Source organism: Convolutriloba macropyga, chromosome 4 (assembly GCF_964194025.1).
Source record: "Convolutriloba macropyga chromosome 4, txConMacr16.3, whole genome shotgun sequence".
NCBI lineage: Eukaryota > Metazoa > Xenacoelomorpha > Acoela > Convolutidae > Convolutriloba > Convolutriloba macropyga.
This window is the reverse complement of record NC_134471.1, coordinates 82,424,599-82,450,846: the sequence shown is the minus strand read 5'-3', so window position 1 is coordinate 82,450,846 and position 26,248 is coordinate 82,424,599. Positions and strand designations below refer to the sequence as shown.

The 26,248-nt window shown below is 34.5% G+C and overlaps 1 protein-coding gene across 5 annotated transcripts in view; it reads left to right on the top strand.

Annotated features, from left to right (window-relative positions):
* Positions 1 to 344: 344 nt before the first annotated feature.
* LOC142338719 (uncharacterized) overlaps positions 345 to 26,248 on the top strand; it is a 466,089-nt gene continuing 440,185 nt past the window's right edge. For 4 of the 5 annotated variants that reach the window (XM_075388604.1, XM_075388603.1, XM_075388602.1 and 1 more), the window contains exons 1-2: positions 346 to 1,073; positions 17,116 to 17,621. In XM_075388604.1, coding sequence (XP_075244719.1) covers positions 500 to 1,073; positions 17,116 to 17,621 — 1,080 coding nt within the window. In that variant the 5' untranslated portion in view covers positions 346 to 499. Of the gene's footprint in view, positions 1,074 to 17,115; positions 17,622 to 26,248 lie in introns of all 5 variants that reach the window. The other variant, XM_075388605.1, reaches the window with a different exon arrangement.

Here is a 26,248-nt window from a genome sequence, read left to right as displayed (position 1 = left end):
TGTTGTCAATAAGCGGTTTTTTACCGGGTTCATTTTACTGGATTTCTTTGCCTTTCTTTATGCTATACGATACTTCCGTCGCATGCTATACGATACTTGATAGTAGATGTTACTAGCAGAATTAAGAAGTACACATTTTGCTAGTGCTATCGTTTGTTCAAAACTGTTCGCTTCATAACGCTTTCGTCAAATTTTGTATGTTTTATTAATATTATGTCTGCGATGTGGCGACTCCTCTAACGGATAAGCACTTGACAATCTGAACTACCAAATTACCAGTTAAAGTGTTCGATCATACAGAATTATTCTTGTTCATCACATTTGCAAACAATTTTATCGCGTCACCTCTAGCGACAACAGTTCTTATTTTGTCTTTGTTTCTGATAAAGCCAAACTTTCAGTAGTAAATCCGATTCTTCAGAATTTCACGTTCAAATGAAATTAGGTTCACGTTCATTCGGAGTTTTATAAGTCAAAACCAGCATTCATTTATTTTACGATGAGTACATATGGAAAACATTACCCGAACAGACATCACGAATGCTGCAGCTGTCGAAACAAAAGAAAATTGCGCCGACAAGCAGCAAGGCGTTCTATCGCTGATACCAAATTTGGGATTGGTTTATCTGATGTGATTGAAAACGAGGAGCCGTCAAACGAACAACAAGAAGATGAACTGAAAACTTCAAAAGAAATAATGGAAAAATCTCTGGTTCGGTTGAGAGATGCAGCTGTTCCTCAAGTTGGAAGTACGCGAAAAATCGTTCGGGCGTTTTGGATCGTTATCTACATTGGTTTATTTTTGTTCTTTTCTGTTTCGTTCATCAGCCTCGTTGAAAAATATATGAACTATCCTACAAACATGAAGTTGATTGTTGAAACTAGACCAAGTTTACCTTTTCCTGCAGTTTCAGTTTGCAATGAGAACCCTGTGAGAAAGTCGATGATTGCGAGGCTCAAAAAATTCAATGATCTTGTTGTTCTGGACAAATACATGGCAACCTTAGTTGATGTCAATGCTCAGAAGTTAAAGAAGGGAAGAAGTTCAAAAGTAACAATAAAATGTCCTAACGGTAAGCTAGAATCTTTTATAGGGAAAGTTTTACCTTAGCTTTATCTTATCAACGATTTACCTCAACGCCGTTGAGGTAAATTTACTTAACTTCTATAAGTGTGAAAAACACAATTAGGAAATTTAGTTAGAGTTATCATTCATTACATTTCTTTTTTACTGATGCAAAGTTTTAAAAAGACAAAACTGAACCCAATCCATTTTTGAGTTAAAAAAACATTTCATCTCTTCACACTTATTTACACTTGATCAAAGATGCCGGACCCAACATTCAGTTTAGATCAGCCATTAATCATATTTTTCCAATTCTGTTCTTTATAATATATCAGGCTCTGATCATGACAAACTATATGCTGCCCATTGGTGGAAAACATGAAAAAAATTTTCGGTCTCGCATTTAGTTCTTAGGCGCATTAGTTGAATTCTTAGAGTCTAATTGCGTTCGCATAGGAGCAACAATTTGCTATTTTACTGCAATTTCCTCTTCAAAGTACGATTTCAGTCTGAGTTCCACATTCGAATCGAAAGGACAAAGCAACACTGGAAGGTAAGGTAAGCATAACAGAGGGTCTGCTGTGATACAGGTCAGAGTAAAGTGCATAGCAAGGGTTTCTGAAACTTGAAAATAGCTTCAATTTTATTCTTTTGCATAAATACATTTAGCTTAAGATAAAAATCTCAGAAAGTTCTGGAAACTGAAAACAAAATAAGCAACATGAAAAAGGAAACATAAAGAAATGACCCGCTGTTGATGTTGTGAAAATAATGATAATTGGAAATAGGTTATTAGCTTAAGTTTTCCCAATATAATTGGGGGAAAGTTTGTTTTAGATGTTTGTCTGAGATAGTACTAACTAATGAAATAGAACTAATCTGATGCGGTAGCTTGAGATGGGAGATTCTATTGTCCAATTGCCATCTTAATGATGGATATCGAATTTGATGCAATCGCTCAACATATTTTGTTCAGCTTTTTGACCCGGGATGACCCATCTTAGATACCATATCTAAGACCATATATGGTTCCATCCAAGTCTAAGCAAAGTTTATTGCATGATCTTGTTATGGTTTCTAAGAAGCCATAAATGATATTTGGTATGATTTTCAAGATTTTACATGAAATGGGTAATTTAGGCATTTTCGATTGTTTTCCCACCCATGGAACTTTTATGGTCTTGGATATGGTATCCAGGAAGCCATAATGGTCTTTGATATGGAACGTAAGACACCATATATGATCTTGGATATGGTTTCAAAGATTCAGCAAAAATGTCAAACACTGCAACCGAATGAAGGATTTTCAATCCATTATCACAAATGTTAAATTGTATGATCTTGGATATGGTTTCTAAGAAGTCACTATGGTCTTTGATATGGTATCCCGTATCCAAATGCAATATTGCCTTTAGAGCTTTGTATAGCAAGCCAAAACACTTCGATTTAGAGTACTTTTAAATTTTTGCTTGGTCTTGGATATGGTATCTAAGAAGCCATACACTCCATATATGACTTTGATGTGGTATCTAAGATCGGTGTATGGTGGTCAAGCCGGGGAAGAAACATTTGAACATAATTCAAACTGAAAGTGGTTCTCGGATAATATTGACAAGTTTTCATCTCAACCTAGATCGCAAACAACATTATTTTCAACTTTGTTGATTTACATTTCTCAGAAACATGTTCTGTCATATACACAGAATGAAGACGATTTTGCTTTAAATTTTGTAAAGAATTAAATGATCAAATATGAAATTTATTGAATGAAACTATTTATTTCGATGTTCTTTAATTGCTAGTTTAAATGCGCTCGCAAAACGTGCTTAAACGGGACTCTGCTTTTTATTTTTATTTCTATCACACCAAGGAGTTTGTGATTAAGACCCGGATAACAAAGTAAAAATATGCTGTTCTTCAAACAATTGGTTTTTCTTATGGTATGTTTCTTATGTAAGTTAAGTAAACATAAAAACCACTGAAAAATTAAATGAGTAGCTGTAAAAACTTTAACGTGAATCCTTGATCAAATCGTTCTTAAAAAGATAGATGAAAAAGAAATCATACCTGATAACCAATGAAGTCAGAATTGCTTTTGTATAAAAAAAGGATTTCGACAAAAACAGAAACGACAGTGACTTAGAGTGGCACACAAAAAAATAAATACTGTCAATGTTTTTTGTAAGAAACCTAAACTAATAAGATTAGCCAAAGAAACAAATTGTTCTGAACCACTCACAAAATTATTTTGCTGTTATTCGACTCTCACTAGCGATCTAACACGACTCTCACTAACTTGCATGATAGAAAGTGTGTGCAGTCTTTTACTAATTCTTTTAAACTGAGGTCCATAGAAACAAAAGATGTCGTTCTTGGAATCAAACCGATGGCTGGTAAAAAATTTTACGAAATTATACTCAAAGTGACAAATCCAGTTATAAGTGAATACACAACCATTAACTTGAATCAGATTTTTCATGAAACGAGATCATGTTTGTCACAAGATTTTCTTCTTAGACAAATGATCCCGACTGGCTTCCATTTGCAAAAATGAGAGATCTTTTAGCTGAACATTTTAGCTGAAAAAGGAAGAGCAATTTGTTTGTATCCAGTCAACGAATCATCTCAGAGAAATAAACGGCAGAGTGCTTTAATGATCAACAATTGGTCCTATGCACTTTCCCCTTTAGTTAAATGACATTGTGAAAAAGGCCGAAAATTATATATTCTTTTCTCATTATACAGATATGTTTGTTAATTTCGGTTAACAAGAATATAGGGATGACCTAAAAATATCATTGTGGACCCTGGTCGAGATGTCAGCGCCGTTTCAGCGCATTATTTTGTAAGAAATGCGCTGAACTTGCTAAAATTTTGTAAGAAATGAGCTGAATGCGCTGAAATGCGCTGAGATGAGCTGAATCGCGCTGATTTTTCAAAGTTTTCAAATTATAAAAAAATGAATTCAAATTTCAGCGCATTTCTTAAAATATTTAGCGGAATTAAATGCCTCTTGACACCGCTTCTTAAATTGCTAACCATTCAAACTGCTCTTACATTAACGATAAACTTTTTCTAAAAAAATGCGCTGAAAAGAGCTGAAAATATGTGAGAAATGCGCTGAAATTTCAGCGCACTTCTTACATAATTACAGCTCATTTCTTCCTGTCAATTAACTGCCAATTAATATAAAATCCAATTAAATTGGAAGAAATGCAGGAATCAATGGCGCAGTGGATAGAGTGATGGCTACGTCACGAGAGAGCAGGGTTCAATTCTAAGTGATACCTAATTTTAGAAAACTCAGTGGTTTTCAGCGGGTTTCTTGCAAAGTTTCAGCGAATTTCAGCGCATTTTTGTGTACGGTTTTTGCGCTGAACTTATTGAAAAATCAGCGCATTTCAGCTCATTTCTTACACAATTTTTCTCGACCCGGTGTTGTACGTTAAAACGTTGAACATTCGAAAATCTCATTTTCTTAAGCTGGTTTCCGTGCGTCTCCTTACTAAGGAATCCAGTTGATGGGCGAACCGATGTATATGAAAATACATAGATTTTAAAGATGACAAATTTTTCTCCATTCATTTCATGCTGTTTTATTTCCAAACTTTAAAAAACTGCAACCGCAGAAAATTGGTAACAAAAAGCAAATGAAAAATTTTAAAACGGAAGAAAAAAAACACTCCACCAACAAATGAAACCTGCCTATCAGTTAGAGAGAATGGGGGAGATCGCATGATCACGACGGTCAAATGAAATTAATACCGTTTTCTCAGAGATTGAACAAAAGAAAATTGCATATCCTGTTGATTTCAAAGTCCGCACATTTTTTTAAAGAAAACTTCTGATATGATTATAATAATTGAAAACATAAGCCGGTTAAAGTTCTACAGCTCTTACAGGAGAATTAATAAAAATCATTTAACTTCTTCGCTTTTTTTGTTGTTGAACAACCCTATGACTACGATTATTAGTAACTTAGTTTTACTAGGTAAAGAAACCACTGAACCTTTGCTGGGATAAGTTCAGCTGGTCTTCAAACACAAGTTGCATCAAATTATTATTTCAACAGAAAACCAGTTAATAGGGTCGACATGGTGATGAAACAGCTTTGAAAGATTGCTCAAACAATCAATACGCCTCCTATCATTTGTTCAGTATGGCGCGAAACAACTACCCTAAATTAAAACATTTGTAATTAATAGCCGCCATCAGCTTCTTAACGGCTACTATTTAGGCGCTCTCTTTTTAAATTTCAAAGTATATAAACTGTTTGGGGGCGCTATCGTTTTTTAAGATCTGTTCACAAATTTTCATGATTTTTGAAGTTAAATTGGAGTGATTTTGAGCCGAAAAACAGATGTGGAGCGAACAGCGATTGATTTTGCGGCGTGACATTTATTTGCTCTAATTTCAAAGTTGATTGAGAAAACTGTGTTTGAACAAAAAATTCGGTTTCTCGCTGGTGTTTTTTTGTCCACATGCGGCAATATCACTTTATTTTTTAGTGTTTTTTTCAATACTTTGAATCGGATATTTTTCGAAATGGTTTTGTTAATCCATTCATAGTTCATTCTAGGCCTACTTTCTTGTCTCAGCCAAATTACCATTTCTCGCTAGTGGGTTTTTTGTTCACATGCCGCATTTCGACATTGATTTTTTTTTAAATTTTTTCATCTGAATTTTTAGAAGTGGTTTTCCCAAATCACTCAAACCGTTCTATGTCTATTTTTATGTTTAGTTGATGAAATTTCTTTGAAGTGTATATCAGGTATTGCCCTGCTATGTTTTTTAAATTCGCTTTTCATTTTACAACCACGTTTTTCGTTTTACATAAGTCACGATTTTCGAGCTTGACTTCTGACTTACTTCACTCACTTTTTTAACTTCAAGAATTTTAATTCTTTCACGTTTTGAATTACGTTATGTAGTTAATACAGTCAAAGTTAAATGAGCAGAATCAAAAGAAACGAGACAAACAGATAAACCATTAAGTCATAATGCATAAATATATCAAAATTCATTAAAGCGATTGCTAGCTGGCATTTGAATTTTGACTAAAAGCCTTCAGTCTAAAAGCTGAATTAGGTGGAACTCTAGAACTTAACCGAATGTGCAGAATTTTTACACTAATAAAGAACAATCTGACACTTCGGTCAATTTCCAGCTCTCATTTTCTTTCTTTTTCTGTTTCAATGACAATGTGCATCAAGCGGGTCAACGGCGACTATTTTCCAGCAATTTGCTGGCAATTTTTGTAATTTTTTTTTATTATTAAACATGATTTTATTTATATTAAAGGCTGGATGGTGGTATCAGACAGTCATAGGCTGGTTCAAGAATTTGGCACACTGATTAATTTGTATTTAATTTGCTGAATTTGTACAAATTTGTTTATTCGCGGCACCTAGAAGAACGCTTCTGTTACTCATCTTTCGTCCAAGAGGCGAAATTTCGTTTTTTGCAGCTGCTGATTTAGCAATCAGCTTTCATATCCATATTTTTCCATTTTCAAGAGTTTTTTTTTGAACCCTATGACTACGATTACAATTTTGTTTTACTAGGTACAGAAACCACTTAACCTTTGTTGCAAAAAAATCAGCTGCTTTTCAAAAATAAGTTGCATCAAATTATTATTTCAACTAGATAACCAGTTAATAGGATCAACATAGTGATGAAACAGCTTTGATAAATTTCTCAAACAAGCATTACGCCTCTTATCATTTGTTCAGTATGGCGCGAAACAAACACAGAAAATAAAAATATTTGTAATTAATAGCCGCCATCAGCTTCTTAACGGCTACTATTTAGGCGCTTTTCTTTTTTACATTTCAAAGAATTTGACTTGTTTTGGGGCGCCATCGTTTTTTAAGATCCGTTCACAAATTTTCGTGATTTTTGAACTCAAATTGGAGTGATTTTGGTCACTCCGAAACACAGATGTGGAGCGAAAAGCGAGTGGTTTTGCGGCGTGAAATTTTTTCGCTCTAATTTTAAAGTTGAGTGAGAAAACTGTGCTTTAACAAAAATTCGGTTTCTCGCTGGTGTTTTTTTGTCCACAAATTAAATCTCACTTTAATTTTTACTGGTTTTTTCGAAACTTTGAATCGGATGTTTTTCAAATGGTTTTGTTAATCCATTCATAGTCCATTCTAGGCCTACTTTCTTGTTTCAGCCAAATTTCCATTTCTCGCTAGTGGGTTTTTTTGTCCACATGCCGCATTTCGACATTGATTTTTTTTTAATTTTTTCATCTGAATTTTTAGAAGTGGTTTTCCCAAATCACTCAAACCGTTCTATGTCTATTTTTATGTTTAGTTGATGAAAATTCTTTGAAGTGTATATCAGGTCTTGTCCTGCTATGTTTTTTAAATTCGCTTTTCATTTTACAACCACGTTTTTCGTTTTACATAAGTCACGATTTTCGAGCTTGACTTCTGACTTACTTCACTCACTTTTTTAACTTCAAGTTTTGAATTACGTAATGTAGTTAATACAGTCAAAGTTAAATGAACAGAATCAAAAGAAACGGGATAAACATATAAAGCCTCGTCATTAAGTCATAATGCAGAAAGATAACAATATTCATTGAAGCGATTGCTAGCTGGCATTAGTATTTTTACCAAAAGCCTTCAGTCTAGAAGCTGAGTTGGGTGTAACTCTAGAATTTAACCGAATTTGCAGAATTTTCACGCTAATTAAGAACAATCTGACTTTTCGGTTAATTTCTAGCTCTCACTTTTTTTTCTTTTTCTGTTTCAATCCCAATTTGCGTCAAGCGGGTGAACGGTGAATATTTTCCTTTTAATCATTACTCATTTTTCTTCCAAGAGGCGAAATTTCATTTTTCGAAGCTGCTGATTTAGCAATGAGCTCTCACATCCATATTATTCCATTGTCAAGAGCATTTTTAAAAACTGAAATCATTTTGCATGATCTCATTTACTACTTATGGAGAGTATAATCTCTATCATGATAGAAATCTTGAATGCAGCATATCCAAAAGTAGGAAGAATTTTGTTGAGAAGCTGAAGGTAGGAGTTCTCATCATTTTGTTTGATTTGCCGCCGTCATTGCGTGAAAAGGGGCCGTCTTTACGTGAAGAAAGCTCGGGCATTTATAAGGGTACTTATGTAAAAAGGTTAGGAAAGTACGTGAAGGCGATTAACTCCGACACGCTTAAATCTTGGTATATAAGTTTGTGGGTTTCGCATTTTACAATACGCGCAATATAACGACAAGTGTAATGGACTCTAATCTTTTGAACCCTTTGATCATCCGGAGACTGGTCGCCAGCCAGACGGAAGCAAGTATGTCCAGACCGTCCCAGACGGAAAGTACCTATGTACAGACCGTCCCAGACGGAACTGCCTATGTCCAGACTTTCGTGCATTCGACAGACTTTCGTGCTTTCTTGTTCAGACTTTCGTGCGTTTTTTTATGTTTATGAACACAGTTTAGTCTCTACATCGTTACACTTCATGCATAAATTATTATTATTATAAAAGTTATTAGTTGTGATCTCACATCTAAAGCACTGTTTAGATTTTATAGTTTCATCAATTAATATGTTTCTATTTTCAAAAAATAATTTCACGAAGTCATCTTTTTATTATCTTTTAAATATATTTTATATATCTTTTTATATTTAGTTTTATCTCAATTACAATATTTTTTCGTAAACTCTTCTAACTTAGTATAAGTATTATTGTTAAGAAAATCACTATAATCAGTTTTACTATGTCTCTTTATTGAAACGTTTGAGTATATTTCGTTACATTCATCACTAAAAATGATAGCCGCTATATAGTTTTTTCGACATCTTTTACAACGTCCACCCAAATTATCATGAAATTTTTTTAAAGCTCCATTAAATCATGTTCATCAAAACTAGTACTAGTATTAATGTTATCACTACATTCTCTGCCTATAATCATCTTTTTCTTCTTTATTTTTAATGTAATCAAAAAGGGTATAAAAAGTTTATATAGATGTAAGAGTTGCAATAACTATTTCTGGTGTGGTTAGATTTTTTTTTATTCTCAACACCATAACCAGTGCTTCTATTTTTAACATTTCTCAAACTAATCGTTGCTTTATTAATATCCATTCAATCTATACCTTTGATATTGTTATTATTATTGTTATCAATTTTATAAAAGTAACCATAAAATATAATAAGTAAGCTAAGAAAACTAATCACTGCAAAATATCCGAGATGAATTTCATTAAACACACCTTTTACGTTCTTATATGTCCTAAGATGTCCGAAGATTAAAAATTTTTTTCATTTAAAGTCTAAATTTTCATCAAAATAAAATGCCAACTAATTTCTTTTAATTTGTGTCGGTTCAATCATTCTATCTACTACATATAAACTTATTATAAGAAACCCCGTCTCAATGAATTCTGAATATTCAATATATTTATCAATATCAAAATCACCTACACTTGAATCATACTCTTTTTTATGCCTATAGAACACAATAAGTTATCATTAAAAACATCATATTTTATTATACCATACTCTTCGTTTTTAAATCTAATTAATTTAGCATTTTTTTTAATCTTCTCTGCTACTCTATTAATGGATTGTTGTGTACTATTTAATGTATTTAATGTATTTAATGTAATAAAATCCACTTATGTATTTTCTCTTGATTTAGCGCTAAGATCTGTTACTGTATGACCAACACATTATATTACAATTGAAATGTCTACTTTTGGAATATAATGAATCTTTTGCAGATATTCTTATTTTATTGCCCATATCATCAATTATAGTAGAACTATTACAAAATATTTTTATATCATATAAAAAATCCAGATCAAGGCGCTATAGATATTATATCATTTACATTCACTAATTTCAATACAGAAAAGATGGACGTTTTCTGATAGAATACAGAAATGTTTATAAAAAATGTTTTGCCTGAATTAGATGGACCTTATATAATGAGTTTATGTGTATGTTTATATATTTCAAATGGTCTTAATGTGTGATTTTTATAACCTTCAAATTTTTGCCTTAATTTTGCATGAGGATCATATATACAATATTGTATGATTAAAACAAGGAATACCAATTATTGTTATTGGCCTGCCCCCTTTTAAATGAGTTAAAAATCTATTATGTGTTTCGACATAAATTTTGATTTGGTCGTTAGTATGAGTTTTGTCTATATGTATATAAGTAAACACAAATCTAAAACTGCTAATATGTTGATATAATTTATATTGATATCAATTACATATGTTAAAAATACTGACTGGGATGATTAAAAATGATTTGATAAATGCTTAACACAATTTCGTGACGTTATTCTTTGTTCATATACACAACAACAATATTCGCTATCTAAACATTTAACGCAATATTGTCTCCATGTTTTATCTTTACAGTTATTAGACTTCATTTTGATAGGTAAAGTTATAAATTTATAATATAGCTCTCAGCATTTCTTTGAATTGGGTTTTAGTGTGTCTAAATCTATATCTATGAAGATGAACACATAACGTTATTCTAAAGTTAGTTATCCTAAAGAAAGAAATATATTCATTTAGTTTACAACAATCTACATGTTAGATACTGATTAGAGTTAGAATAATGAATATTGAAATGATAAAATCTATTTCTAAATATCATAGACTCCTTACATACATGACATATGAAAATTTTATTCTCACAATCTTCACAACTCCAACTCCAGGCTTTATCTTCACATTTGCCGCATGTAAAACTATTCATTTTTAGAATTAAAAAACAAATATTCTTTCAATTATTTTACCTATGAAAATGAGTATTCCCAGCGGGAGCGGAAACATTCATAGTTTTGAAATCCAATTTGGTTGTGGTGCCGTAGAGTCTGAGGATTCATCTAAGGATTCATCTAAATATTCAACTATAGATTCAACAATAGCTAGGTTTATAGATATACCTAAAGAAGTAAGAAAGAATATATATATATATATATATATATATATATATATATATATATATATATATAGATATATATCACAATATATATATATATATATATATATATATATATATATATATATATATAGATGAAACTATAGATTCAGATGATGAAAAAAATAAACAAATAGCTTGGAACGAAACTTGTAAAGAAGATATGTTATTAAAGAATTATCAAAGACAATTTTTATTGATTAAACATAAGACGAATGATGGGCTATTTTGCAGAAATGAAATTATTGAGGATGCTAATGAAAAAAGTTTAGAATTTAATAATGATTATATTGACCGAGAAATAGATAAATGGAAAAAAAGGATATATATCAATGATGTGATAGCTGTAATGAAGAATAAAAAAAGGGCGAGAAATAAATGATCATATAACTGCAGTACAACATAAAATTTATAATAGATTAACAAATGGAGAACTTGTAAAGATGATGATAGATATGAGTATATAATTTGGAATCCATCGCTAGGTCAAGAAAGTGTTGGAAATCATTTTGAAACAAAGAAAAATTTAGATAATATAGTTTTTGTTTTAGATGAAGATACAATAAAATGTAAAGATCAAGATACAATTAAACCTAAAGATGAAGAGCCAACAGAATTTCAAGATGACGAGAAAACTAAATATAAAGATGAAGATACAACTAAGCCTAAAGTTGAAAATGAATCTAAAGATCATTGTAAGCCATGTAATACTGACTATAATATTAAATATATTCATCTTAAATCTTTTCAGCATAAAAAAATGGAGTGAAAAGAATTTCTTCAAGGAAGAATGGAAATTAAAAGTAAAAGAATTAGGTTTAAAATATAATATGGGTTTTAATCAAGTATCAAAAACTAGTCATGATTATAACGATTCTTTATTTGCAAATGGATTACAAACATTACATAATATTCATCCTCATATTAGATTCAACACTTAAGCTATTGTAAATTATACAAAATTTCTGACGATAAAATAGAAGAGCATGAATCCACATTCAGGTTATTGACTAGACAGTATAACTCTCCAATGGATCTAGACGAATTAATTAATGAATTAGAAATTAGAGTGCAGGAACAAGAATTAGGTCAATCTGGTTGGAGTATTAAAAAATTTAACAAAGAACTATATACATAGATAAGGTTTATCCTACAGGTGGTTGTCATGCTGAACTTCAATGAAAAACTAATCAAAAATTAAGTAAAAGATTTCAGATAAATGTTGTTTAATATGGAATTTTTTGCCTATGTATATCCTGCTACAAAACCGTAATAAGGTTAGTAGTTACAATATACCTGAATATATTAAGGATATGAAGCTGCCTGAAACTCCTCACTTTTATGATTTGAAAGCATTTAAAAAAAAGAATTGAACAAAGATGAATTAATTTTTAATGCATTTATTTTAAATACAAAGAAAAAACTGTTCATCGTGTGTTTATCAATCATTATATTCCTAAAGTGTGTAATACTTTTTATTGGTATAAGCATTGTTTCTTATGTTCAATTAAAACATTCTTTTTAAGGAAATCACCTAATAATGCATGTTATTCTTGTTTGAAAAGTTGCTTATCTTCTAGTACTAGTTATGCATTAAGTAGACATTTAAAATAATGTACTGAGGGTGGTTCACATCTTGCAGGAAGAACATTCCATAAAGATGCCTATCTAATTTTTGATAAAAAACCATTATAAAAAAGTTTCATTATGGTATATGATTTTGAATGCAAATTAAAAGGTACTAAACATATTCCTTTTGCTTGTGGGTTATTTATCAAAACCGAAGTTGACAATACTTTAGAAAATTTTGATGATTATTACAAAGAAGAGGGTGTGGTTGATTGGTTTGTAAATAAAATTGATAGTTATAATAAATTATTTAAAGATATATTTATTATAAACATACCACTCAAAGACGTGACTGTTACTCAGCTTACTAGTAATTGTTATTATTGTAATGATGAATTAGGCAGTAACTGTGTTAGAGATCACGATCACTTAAATGGCGTGTTTAGAGGTTATGCTCACAACAAGTGTAACCTCCAAGCTAAAAATATTTTTGAATCCTTTTATGCTTAGCATTCGCTAATTTTGACAATCATTTTTTATAACTAAACTGGCAGGGAACTTTAGAATAAACGTATTGGCTAAAACAGATGAGAACTGTAGTAGTATTGATTTGGGTTATGCTAAAGCGCTACGTATGTTTAGATCCTTTCATCCCCTTAATTTTGATGCCCTTTGTAAAACACTAAGTGATGAAGAATGTATAACATTGAATTGGTTTAGTTTCGAGAGACGAAAAGGTATATTTGCATTTGAGTGGCTAGATAAAATAGATAAACCTAAAGACACAGAATTTTCTCCTAAAGAAGAATTTTATTCAAAATTGAAACAGAAAGGAATCCATGATGAGGAATATAATCAAGCAATAAAAGGTTGGAATGAAACAGGATGTAAAACAATAAAAAATTATATGTCAAATTGTCTTGAAAGAGATGTACTATTATGATTAAAAACTTTTGAAAGACTTAGAGCTATTTGTTTAGAATACTGTGAAAAGCTTCCTGTTATACATTTTCTACTCCAGGTTTAATTTGGATATGCGGATTTAAAAACATTAAATTTAGGCTTCATTATTATAAAGAAAAAACAGTTAATAATTATGATACAATACAGCAAGGTATAGGAGGTGGATTAGCTTCAGTGTTAGGTAAATTTCAAATAAAATGTAATAAAAAACAAATAAATCCTGATTATGACGGTAAAGGGAATTATTTAAAATATTTAGATTTCGATTCAGTATTTGCGTCTGCTATGGTTCAAGCTTTACGTACTGATGAGATTAGTGTTTGTAGTAATAATATTTATTAATTATATGCTGACAATAAGGGAAAAATTTGTACCATTGATATTAGTTATAAAGATGAGTTAATAAAACATACATTGAAATATTTGAAAAGACAAAAACAGAAGACGTTCAACTTACAGAACTTCAGGATAATTTTAAGACGATAAATTATAAAACAAATGAAAAGTTAATGCTAATACACGCGAATTGAGCAGACTATGTAATTGATGGAGAAATGTTAGATTGATATTTAAGTCACGGATTGAAGTTAGAGAACAATAAAAATAAAAATAAAATACATTAAATAAAGAGTGAGTTGTTAAGATCGCATTTTGAAATCAATATACAGCAAAAATTAGGCTAAAACTCAAGGAGATAAACTTAGTGATGTGTTCTTTAATTTGATGAATCATGCTTTTTATGGAAAAATCATAGAAAACGTGTACAATAGACAGGGCGTGGAGTAAGATAATGATGTGGATAGATATATCAAATTAGTAGATATATCAAATTACTAACTTTAAATATGTTGTTGAGTTTGATAATGACTTAGTTGTTGAGCATAAAGTTAGAGATAATGTTGAGTTAGATAACTTTAATAATATACGTTCCGTTATATTAAAGAAAGCACAACTGTTTGTGTATAAAGCAAAATAAGATTACTTCGAGAAATAATTAGACTATAGTTATCTTTATACAGACACTGATAGTATATTTTAAAAAATAAATATTCCCTAAGATAAGACTATAGAAAGAGATTCGGAAAAGATAAAGGGTATATTAAGTAATAGTGAGTTAGGTAAGATGATAAAAATAAGGACGCTTGTATCCTTCAAGCAAGATCCTGTTGTTATATAACAGTTAAAGGTGAAGAAGAGACACAGTTGAGGGGGTAAATAAAGCTGCTATTAAAAATCAAATGACTATAGAAGATTATAAAAATTCTATATAAAATTATAAAAGTAACTATGCAACTAATTATGCAATTGATAGAAAAAAGCATAATGTAGAAGCAAAAGAGCAAAATAAAATAGCAGTAGACCCATTCGACGATAATGATATAAGAGACTGTGGTGGTTCATTTAGGTTTTATGTTAGTTAGATATAATCTTTACCAATTTTAAGTATGTGTTAACTGTGATAGAACTTTTTTCGATTTTTTTCAGAAAATTTTCATAAGTTAGTAATTTTATAAAAACACGAAAAATAGCGAAAAATTTGAAAAATTCAATATTTTTAGTTTTAAGAGAAGCTCCATATCGGGTACCAAGTAATATACACATTACTAGAGCTTAAATGATTGGGATCTTTTCTTTTTGTGCCCCCCCCCCCCCGCTTAGAGGACGCTTACTATTTGGACACCTCAGATGCACGCGCCATATTTTTACCAAATTGTAATTGGGTGCGCATAACGTACTGGGGGGGGGGGGGGGGTGGCACAAACGGAAAATATCCAAAATCTGCAGCCTTGTATTTTTTGACAAATATAGGGCAACGATAGTCAGTATCCAAGCTCGAAAGTTTACAATTGTCATTGACAGTAAGAAGATAGACGTTTGCTCAAAATCTTAGCGGTGACGCCCACTCTTTTCATCAATACGAGATCTAAAAAAAAACATTTGAAAAATGATGTTTTATTCCTAACGATGCCTTGTGCAACAAATATTACAAAATTTTGAGCAGTTAAAATGTTCGTACATTAACTTTAGCTCCAATTTTATCTTAAAATCGAAAATCTCATTACCATAACCAAAACTGAACTTCAACCGCTACTTTTTTTGAAGCAACATTTAATTTTTTACCCTAACAGATAAAACAATTGTAATTAATTTTACTTAAACGTTTTTTAACTATTTTCTCCTAACTTTTTGGGCCAGCTTACTTCAACTTGCCCTAAATTTGACACCATCTTTGGAAACAACCACAGGAAATTTATGCTGACATATACTCTGAAGTAGTCTCAAAAAATAATGTAGTATATTGAGGGTAATTAAGCTAGGTAAATTTCGCAAGAAGCGCTAAAGTACATTGTTAGAGAATTATAGGCAACTAGAAAACAATTAATGTTTTTTATGGAAGTGTTGTCGCATCTTTAAGATAATTTTGACTCAAATTTAGCAAATTAAAATATGGGTTTAAGAAAGGGTGATCAATTTTTACAGTTAAATCGAAATAATTGTTTTAGGTTACGTCAACTCTGTTTGAAGTTAGTGTATGAGTTATTTTCTATGAATTCAGTTCTTTCATTGTAATGGCTGTGATTGTGATATCACTTTTGTATTCTCTAATTATTAGCTTTTTTCAATAACAACTGTAATCGTATTTATTATAAATAATTTTCTCTCGAGCTCTACATCAAAACTATGCTGTAATTTTATGAACTGCTGAATGATTTGCCCAGATTTGGATTTGTCTGAAGAGAGCGATAAGCGATCTGAAGTAATCAAACGTGGTCTTAGGAGGATTATAAAGAGGTGGAACAGAAACGCGAGTGTTTTGTTCAATTGGGGCTACAATGATATATGAGAAATAAGGGATAATTTGTTGAGAGGGGGTTATTCCAACAAATGTTATTTATGAAGATAGGCCGTCAAAATATGGGCAAACATTGATGATCCGAAGGCTAAAGGGAACCGGTTGAGGGTAAACAGGTTGTGAGTTCAAGACTGTCGGCCTTCAAGTGTGGGGGCTACAACAACGTAAGATTAGAGCTTCGTGGGGGGGGGGGGGGGTAAAATAACGGGAGAGCTGCAATGGGAAGATTTTTTTAGTAAAATGCTGCTCAAAACTCCTGCATGTTTTCGGGTTGCAATGAGCTGCCAGGGAGTTAGAATGATTCAAGAGTGAGGGGACAAGAAAATAATTTAACTCCTCACTCTTTGGTCTTTTTGCCAAGGGGTTGTGTAATGATGTAAGAGTTTGGGGGTACGAGATAAATTAACCCCCCCCCCCCCCACTCTTACATTTCTTTGGCTGCCGGGGGGGGGGGGGGGGGGGTAAATTGATGTAAGAGTTTGGAGTATTTTTCCGTTACCACTCACTTTGACATCATTTTACACCACTTGGCAGCCCATTGCAGCCCAAAAATGTAAGAGTTTCGAGCTGCATTTTCCTAAAAAAACCCTTCTATTGCAGCCCCACTATTTCATCTTTTTGGACAAAAAATTTCGACCGGGGCGCCTAAAAGTTAGAAGGCTCAAAAATTTCGGACAGTTTTGTTTTTAGGATACCATCAATGCAAAGAGAGCGAAGATTGTATCCCACCTGAGTGGATTTGCGACGGAAAAATCCACTGCAGAGACGGAGGCGATGAAAACTTTACCTCCACAGAGTGTGCATTACTTCGACCTGAAGAACATTGGTCGTCGGAAATGTGTGCTCCGTCTTATGTTGAGTGCACAAGCTCACAGGGCGGCTATTCAAAAATATGTGCTAAACAGTGTGATGGAATTTCAGAATGTGTAGGCGATATAGATGAAAGTGATGAATCAGGCTGCACACCAACAAAAATTGTTATGCGTAACATCCCTCTCAACGCCGAAGAGCGTGCGAAGGTGATTTTTTTTGGAAGAACCCCCAAACAAGCGTTTATCTTTTCAGCGCCCGAGGGATATTATTTGAATGTTAGAGTACTTGACATGGAGGTTGAACGATGTGACAATGGCAGAATCAATCAGTGTCGTGACGTCGTGCATGTATCCCCAGGGAACTGCTCTCATCGTCTACAGCAGGTTATAGTAGTGGTGTTCAAATTTCTCAGAGGACAAAACCTCATAGCTTCAATTTGTTTCCCCTGTTGGAATTTGACCCAAGCACATCAAAAGAAATGATTTTTTTTGATCGGTAATTTTTCGGAAAAACGGTAAAAGTACGCAGGTTTTTATACAACTTCAACGTTAGTGATCGTTTATTCAATATAGGAAGTTGTTTTCTGGGGGCATATTCCCGGACATTCGCCTTGTACCGCAAATTCAAAAACTGAAGAATTTTTTTTAAAAATTGTTTTGCTATAGTTAGCACACGCCGAAGATTGTGGGAAAGCTAGACTCAATTTAACTGCTGTTCTGCGAAGAACTCCTGTCGCTGTCTTGATGTTTCTCATAGCTTCTGGCTAAGTTGTCTGAACTCCTGTGAGAATTCACAATTTTTCACAAAAGAGGCCGGATGCCTTGAGGAGTAAAGTCCTGTAGCACCCAAGCATTGTCAGCCTGAGTCTGGCTCATGCCTTTTTTGACCTCATCATCGGGTCTGGAACATACTCCCTCAGCATTAGTCGGTGCCAGTTGTGGTGAAGCAGTTCTTGCTTCAGCTTGAATGTCTTGTTGGAGAACCATTACACCGCAGAGGTTTACCCAATAATTCCGCCTTAGTAAAATTGGCTCGAAACGTAGATACATACAATGAACGAAATTAGGAGACATCCTTTGTATCTTACTTTTCGCAAAGGGAGTTCCGCCAATTTTGCGAAATAAAAGAACATTCGGATGGAAAAGTAGGTTACAAGTCTTATAGCACGTTTCCGCTCAATTTAGGTATCTATTATTCGCATTAAAAGATCTCTAATCCGCAACTGCGCGCATTAAATGAGCATGCAATAAACACTTTAATAAAGATTTAATTGAAGCTTTCAAAGCTTTAAAGTGCATTAAAAACATGCAACTACAAAAACTGATTTTTTTCCGACAAATCCCTCGCACATCAAAGGCTTTGTATATCAATGTGGGACTTGCCGATTTTAATAAGTAGTAGTAAATAGTACTAATAAGTAGTAATAAGTAGTAATAAAGTACTATAAGTTGTATTAAAGTAGTAATAAAAAACTACTAGTAATAAGTTAGGCTTAATTAAATAAGTAGTAATTAAGTTAGGCTTAATTGCGGATTATATGCAAAATCGAGCTACATTGCGTGCGAAAAATCGATACATAAATGGAGCAGATGCGTGATACAAGCCGTGCGAAAAATAGGATTAGGACTGGCTAGGATTAGGACACTTTTGCGAACACGGGTTGCTAATTTTCCTTCCATTTTGTCGGTTTCTGCTTAAATAGATAATTTCCGCAATATTGTTCCATTCTCAAAGTATTAACATAGTAAAAACGAACACGAGATACACTCATCGGGCATATACGCCCGTGACGATTTGGGTTTACCTCTGCGGTGTAATGACCGCTGATGTGCGCTCTAAATTGGCGTTAGACAATCGTGCGGTCTTCTGAGTAGGAGGTGAATTGGTTAGATTGGCCCTTCATCTGCAATTTTGCAACCCACATGCGTAAGTGGCCTCGAATTCAATGTTAACTCTACCTCTGTGAATGCTATATGAATAACTGCTGATGTCTGTTGTCTACTCCTGAGCACACTCAGAAGGATTAGTTTTGCTGTCATCAGGGGATTAAAGGTCCAATGAAAGTTTTGGTGAGCCAGATGGAATCTGATGTAATCATTGCCCGGGTGATGGTCTTCTCCCTAAAAAATATTTTTATTGTTTGATACCCCTGAATTGCTTTCCGTTATCTCTCACAAAAAGGGTGGGGTGTACTCGTCTTGAAACAAATCTTCGCAAGGCCATCAGAATTTCATGATTAACCCTTGAGATGAGATGTTCTCATACTATTCCAAAACTGCAATTAGATCGAAAAAATGGATCTTTTCCGTTTGTGCCCCCCCCCAGCTTTGTGGGTTCATTTTATTTGCACCCCCCAGAAGCACGTGCAATATTTTTATATAATGATTTACCATGTAATCACACGTGCTTTGTAATTGGGGGGAGCATAACGTACTTTCAAAACGGAAAAGTTCCGAAAAAATAGAGTCGGTTTAACTTTTGAATGAACTTCGCCCAGAGGTCAAGGTCACGTCTTTGTCCTTGTCCGTTTCCTTCAAAGGAATTTGCATGCCAAAAAAAACAAAATGAACCTACTGCAAACACAAAGTGTATTAGATGCCATGCAAGCTGAAAACTTTAAAGAGAGCAAACAACAAAATGCGGTACTCTAGGAGTCACAATCCCCTGACCGAATCTGAAAATTTAAAACCCTTTTCATTCTGAGTGAGTGATGGTCAAGAGCTGGCCGAGACATTATTACCAATGTTCCCACAGAAAAAAAGACAATCAACAGGGTCAGTGTATCAAGGACATTTTAGCGTTTGCTGAGTCTATTTAGCTCGGTGTGATACATTTGCACCCATGATGTTAGCTGATTTGAACGCCTGTTTTACCTTCAGTTTCCGAGAATTTTTCGCTCCATAATTTTCAAAATGTAGAAACATATAAGCAAGGCCGGCTTTCGGGTTGGTTAAATAGGGATGAAAAATAATTGCAGCCCTCTGCCTCCCATTGGCCATTAGTAGTAAATAAAGGGAGCACTAGGAAAGGGGGGTTATCATGCCATGGGGATAATAGGGTATAGATTTGCATGGGGATAATAGGGTATAGATTTGCATGGGGATAATAGTGTATAGATTTGCATGGTGATTTATGGTATATAATTGCATGCGGATAATATGTTCGCATGCGGATAATGTGGCGGTAATTGTCTCGCCGTCTGACTTTCTTTTTCCTCTAACTTGACCGTCCGCTTATTGAACTTAGGCTAAAGAAACTTTCGTACAAATTGAACTGAATGTAAAAATTGAATCAGGGCCGTTCAAATTAAAGCAACACACCAAACAAAATCTGAACAATCAAATCTCGCACAAAGTATTTCTCAACACTATTCTGAATTCAACACACTATGAAATTGAGTTTGTACACTGTCCCTTTCACTGTTCGCCGCTACTTTCTGTAGCTTCTAAATCAAGGAATGAACAAAAACTTTTTTTCCTCCTCTGAGCTGCTTCTATCAAAGTCAACAATTTCGTCATCAGAAATGTCCTCATCTCTTATTCCTCCCGCATTAATGAAACCAGGATCGGACGGCGAATAGTGGCTGGCATTGTCCAGTAGTAGGTTCAAGTTATTGCTACAGTGTTTTCTCATTCTTTTCTCCGGGTGTGGTAGATATGTTAGAAAGTCCCAATCCACTTCAGTGTCACGAAAAATTTCACTTAAATTGCCACTACTCTCTGTACTGAAATCCCAACTTATCTGACTTTGGTCAGGATCAAACCATCCGTGCGAACTAGACGTTTCGCTTTGATTATCGTTCACCACAGAAAAGTGTCCATATGGGAGCGTTCGCAACCCATCTCCGCAGATATATCTCTTATTATCGAATGCGGATAGAGATATTTTATTAGCTGTCACCGTTTTCAGTACATGATTTCCTGATGTTATTCTTGTGTTTACTGCTCTAACTGGTTTCGATGTTTGAAGAGTTTCTTTATATAGTTCGTGGGTGAGAAGTTTTTGGGCTGCCCTGGTCACACCTTTAGCAGACAACTTGCGACAACCTAAACAAGGTAAACATGTTTTACATTAAGTTCTCAAGTTTTGTTATGTAGCTTCCTCCAACGCACTTAACTTGCATTCAACTTACTGAGGGAAGGGGTTTTAAATTATTCATTATATGGACTCACTTTTTGATGTGATGGAATACACCTTGGGTTTGAGGCACAAAAACTCGGATATATAGTCTCCACTGAATTCGTCCTTGAATTTAAGCACTTCAGACTTATTGTTGTTGTCATGAATTGCGTGGTCTTCTGGATAGGATGAAAAATCGAATTCGTTTTTTACTTCCGCAGATTGGTTGGCTAAATCGTGATGCAGATTGTTTGATTCAATTCTATATATGAGGCTGTCTGTATCTGAGTACAATAGACGACATTGAAAGTTTTGTCGCATAAGTTGGTAATGAAAGCGGTACATATAGTACTTAGAAAAGTCGAGAACAGTTGTACCAACAATAGTCGGCGTATTCCACGTTATAATTTTCGGCTTGCTGCACATAGCGGCCATGTTCTCCCCAAATTTTTTGAAATTCTCAAATTCGAATTTCAAAACAAGTTTTTCTGCTCTCTCCGCTTTTCGTGTAATTTCCAGCCTGGACTGTCGCCTTTTCGACTCAATTGTTTTGCCATATACGGAATTATTCATGAGTTTATAAAAATTCTGTTGGAATTTATTAGTTGCGTTTCTCCGCATATTGCTATTCAAGGTAATATACGGTTCGAGCCATCGTTCCTGATTGAATTGCAGCACGCGGTGAAGTTTTGTTATACGTATTCCAAGTTGTACATATAATTGGAGTAATTTATAATGGACTACGTAGTTCTTCTTGTCAAACAGTGTTTGCAGTAGTTTAGGGACCTTAGCTTCAGGAATATTGTATTGCTCTTTTAGGCTGAGTTGGAAATCGCTTAGCCACTCGTCTTGTACAATTTCCTGTACAGGCGCTAGCGGAAAATCCCTTTGGTTGTCGTGAACGTCTGTAGGACACTCCAGATCCACTTCACCAAAGTAGCCGATGGCAGAATTCTGAGGCATATTCAAGATCTGGCTAATGGAAACTTCATTTTCTTTCTGCAGCACACCCCCCTACAAATTATTCGCGTCGAGGCATAACCCGAAATTGGAAGCCTCTTCTGGGTTGAAGCCCGGTAAGAACTGATTGTTGGCTTTGAAGTACCTCGTTTCGAATACGGAAGAAATTCCGCCTCTTACTGACTGCTCAATCATGTGCAGGTCCTCGGGTTCTGTCAAAAGTTCTACGCGTGCTTTGGTTATCCGTAAAGCTGCATCTTTTGCCATATTTGGCATTGTGAAAAAATGCGCAACGTCCAATCTGTATGTCTGGAAACTGATTTCGCGACAGTATTCCGAACAGCAGGCCAGAAGTGCAACGTCCAGTTTCAAATAGGAATCGTGGTAGTCCTGCATTGTCTCACAGTTTAGCAGCTGCCACATCTTCTTCGCTTTATCTAATTCGGATTCATTGATTGATATTTTTCCGTTTTCCAAAGAATTCGTCCATTTGTTGAGAGCCGGCAGCTCCCTCTCCGCAAACTTTGACCGATCGCTCATGTAGGAATAAGGGTAATAACCCTTCTGCTTCAGAAGTTGTCTGTCAGGTGCAGGAATATGGGCGAACATAGACTCCATTATACCAAACTCTGACTCTGGCAAGGACTCCACCAGCTTTTCGAGAGATCCGTTGAAGAGTTTGTAAGAATCAACGAAGCGTAGATACTCGTAAACAGCTACGACCTTCTTGTCAGCGCTCTCCACCATATCACCTTGCACTCCCAGCATCATTGCTATGTATTTTTTGTCTGTCGCTGGTATGACGTTGATTGTTGTTGTCGGTTCGCACTTTTGCAGACTAAGACAAATATGATGGAGGACATAATTTTGGATGTTGTGTCCAATTACGGGAATAAAATTGAAATTCCGGCGCACCTGGGTGTTACACTGTGGGTGAGCCCAACCAAGGAAGCCGCCACTGTAATGGCAGTGGTCCAGATCTTTTTTCTTCAGTTTCTGAGAATTCGTTCTCACAAATCCAACACTGTTTGCTCGCATCTTTATGAAGTGATGATCGGTCACCACGTAAGAAAGGGTGTTTGCTCTTCTGTTCGTGTATATCCATAGCAAGTTTATGAATCATTTGAACGAAATTTTGCATGCAGTTTTCCGAGCTGTCCAAATGAGGAAATTTGGGCTTGCGGTTGCCGTGCTCAATAACAGTCAATGCAAAGCCACATGGTTCGTGAACTTCAATTGGTCGCGATGAAGCTCTCTCTTCACTTGGAGCACAAGAGGGCACGGGTTTGAGAAACGACTCGAAATCAAAAAAGATGACTAAGGGATCAAACCAAGTAGCTGACCAGTTAGTGAATTTCTATAAATTATTTTCTGGTTTTGCCATCCGGATAACAGCTGGTGGATTATTACCGCAAACTTCAAAATGATCTTTAAATTGTTTAACATCCTTGTGACACAAGTAAAGACAGTTCCGGCATAAGTGAAGAGTTGACCTGAATCTGATGTTTTTGATGAAGCAGAACAGCCTGCACAAATCTTTGATGAGAACGTAATGGTGTTTATCATTCTCATAAAGAAGAAGCAAATTGAGGCTCAATTCGGAAGTTGTCCTTTTAGACACCCGCATTGGAAACAAATCTTGGTTTTCAAATCCAAAAACGTTAACCTCTACGTCGTTAAGTGTTTCAAACTTATCAATGTCATTGAAACTCATGGGCATAGCAAACTCACCAGCAGGCTGAAGCGATGACATGTTTTGATAGAACTCGGGTGATGTTAGCTTTAAAGAGTCATTTCGTCCTTCTTCTCCCTCAAAAATGTTGTTCTTTAGATAGGAAGCTGAGACAAAGCTGAAAATGAAACAGCTATTGTCTGTATGGCTCCGTATGTTGAGGAGAGAGTTGCATTTTTGTAAATGTGGCGGTAAGTTGATATAGGAAGAGCCGCTGGCCGGTCTGTACTTGGCGAACTTGATATTGACGCGAAGAACTTTTTCAAGCAACCATCCACTTCCAGAAGAGGCAAAAGTGAACATTTTTTCCACCATTGCTGAAAAATCTGCATTAGATAATCCTTCTGCATACAGAGGTGTCATCAAAAAGTTAGCGAAGATGGTGATGCACTCGTCGTCTTCATCAGGCTCACGAAATTGTTTGAGAAGTTGCAGTTCTGCTGAGAATTGAACTTTTTGCGGGCCCGCTAATAATTTTTGATCAATCAGTTCCTGAATCCGCACTTGTTTGAATTTCATGAACGCTTGGAGGTCTCTTGCTAGCACCATTTCGTCATCCGTGGGTTCTATTGAGTAGGCCTGCAGACTGCCATTAAAAGCTGACTGATCGGGGGTTTGAGTAGGTTGAAACTCAGCACCAAGGACTGGAATTGAATGAACTGACCTTGCATGTTGGGCAAAGAGGTGCGAACTGTTGAAGCCGAGGTGGCAAGCCCGACAACAGTTTGTGAACCTTGAATGTTCAGTTCGCATGTGTTGCTCCAGTTCAGACATTTTTCAAGATGTAAACTCACACAAAGAACAGTGATAAGTTGGTAATTTAATTTCATCTGGATGAAATTTTGTTTCATGGCGAGAACAATTTTCTCTAGTGATAAGAACAGAGTCACAATACCGACAAGCAAAAGTCATGACGATAGAATATAAGAACTTGACTTGAATATAACAACTTGAATTGAATTTAGGAAATAATTGAATGATTCGGAAAACTAGTATTGCACTTTGTGGTAATTGCATTCGCTACGAAGAGTGTAACATGAAAGGCACTCTGTTTAACAACGTTGTTTGGCGGGCGCCAAATTCAAATATTTGAATTCGTCAAGTTTTATTGGTTGAAACTGGCGGGAAATTTTTGGTTCGAATTTTTATTGATAATAAACGCAAGAAAGATGTATAACACTTTGCGATATCAAAACTATGTGCTAGTAGACCCTCAGAGGGGTCATATCGAGTGTTGATTTTGTGAATCACTTAAAAAAAGTGCATTTAAAAAGCGGAGAAACATGTTACTTCATTTGAGTTTTTCAAAAAAGTACCATTTTACACCTCTTAAAAAACGGGTGGTTAGAGTTGTCCTACGCTGTCAAGTGTGAAGAGCAAAATTGCTCCCCGGGCCGAAAAACATAGGACTGCACTTTTAAAATTGCTCTAAAAGGAACAGAAAAAAAGTTATTTTTTCTGTCAATAATCATAAATCAATGTAATTAAATGACAATTACATGACAGAAACATGTGTCTTTTTTTCTGAAGGCTTTTTCGATGACAGGTGTTATGAGAGAAATTGATGCGCATAATGTGCAAAAACGCAAAGAAACGCGATCTAACCTCTCTCCTTAGGGTACTTCAAATGCTAATTAATGCCAGATGTTAATGTGACATTGATGACCAGATGTTTTGGAAATCGGTGAAGGAGCCATTTTTCGGCCATGATGCTTATGACCAAAAACATCCAGCATGTTCCCACAAAGACATTGCTGTAAAAAATTCCAACTTTTTTTCATTAATTAGCAATTGTGTTTATTAGTCACTAATTAGCCGTTAATTAGGCGCTAATTATCTCCGTAACGGTTAAGTTAAATTTGACGAGCGTGATGAGCTGTTTTGTAGGACACAGTTTGCTGAGGACCTCTGCACCATCAGTTTCATCCCAAGTGTTTTTTGAAGCCCTCATTTTTGGGGTCAAAGGTCAGAGGTCATCCATCAAAAAAAAAATTTTAAAAAAAATTTTTCAAAATTTTTTTCACAAACCTGCTTTTTTTAACCTGTTGAACGAGAGCGCAAAGCTAGGAGGTGCTGCTAGAGGACGTTAAAACATTTTTTAACAGAGCTTAATGACATCAATTGGGTTTTAAAGTGCATTTTTCCGAATTTTATCTCTGACGGAATACAATTTTCGACAACTTTACCAAGTTCTGAATT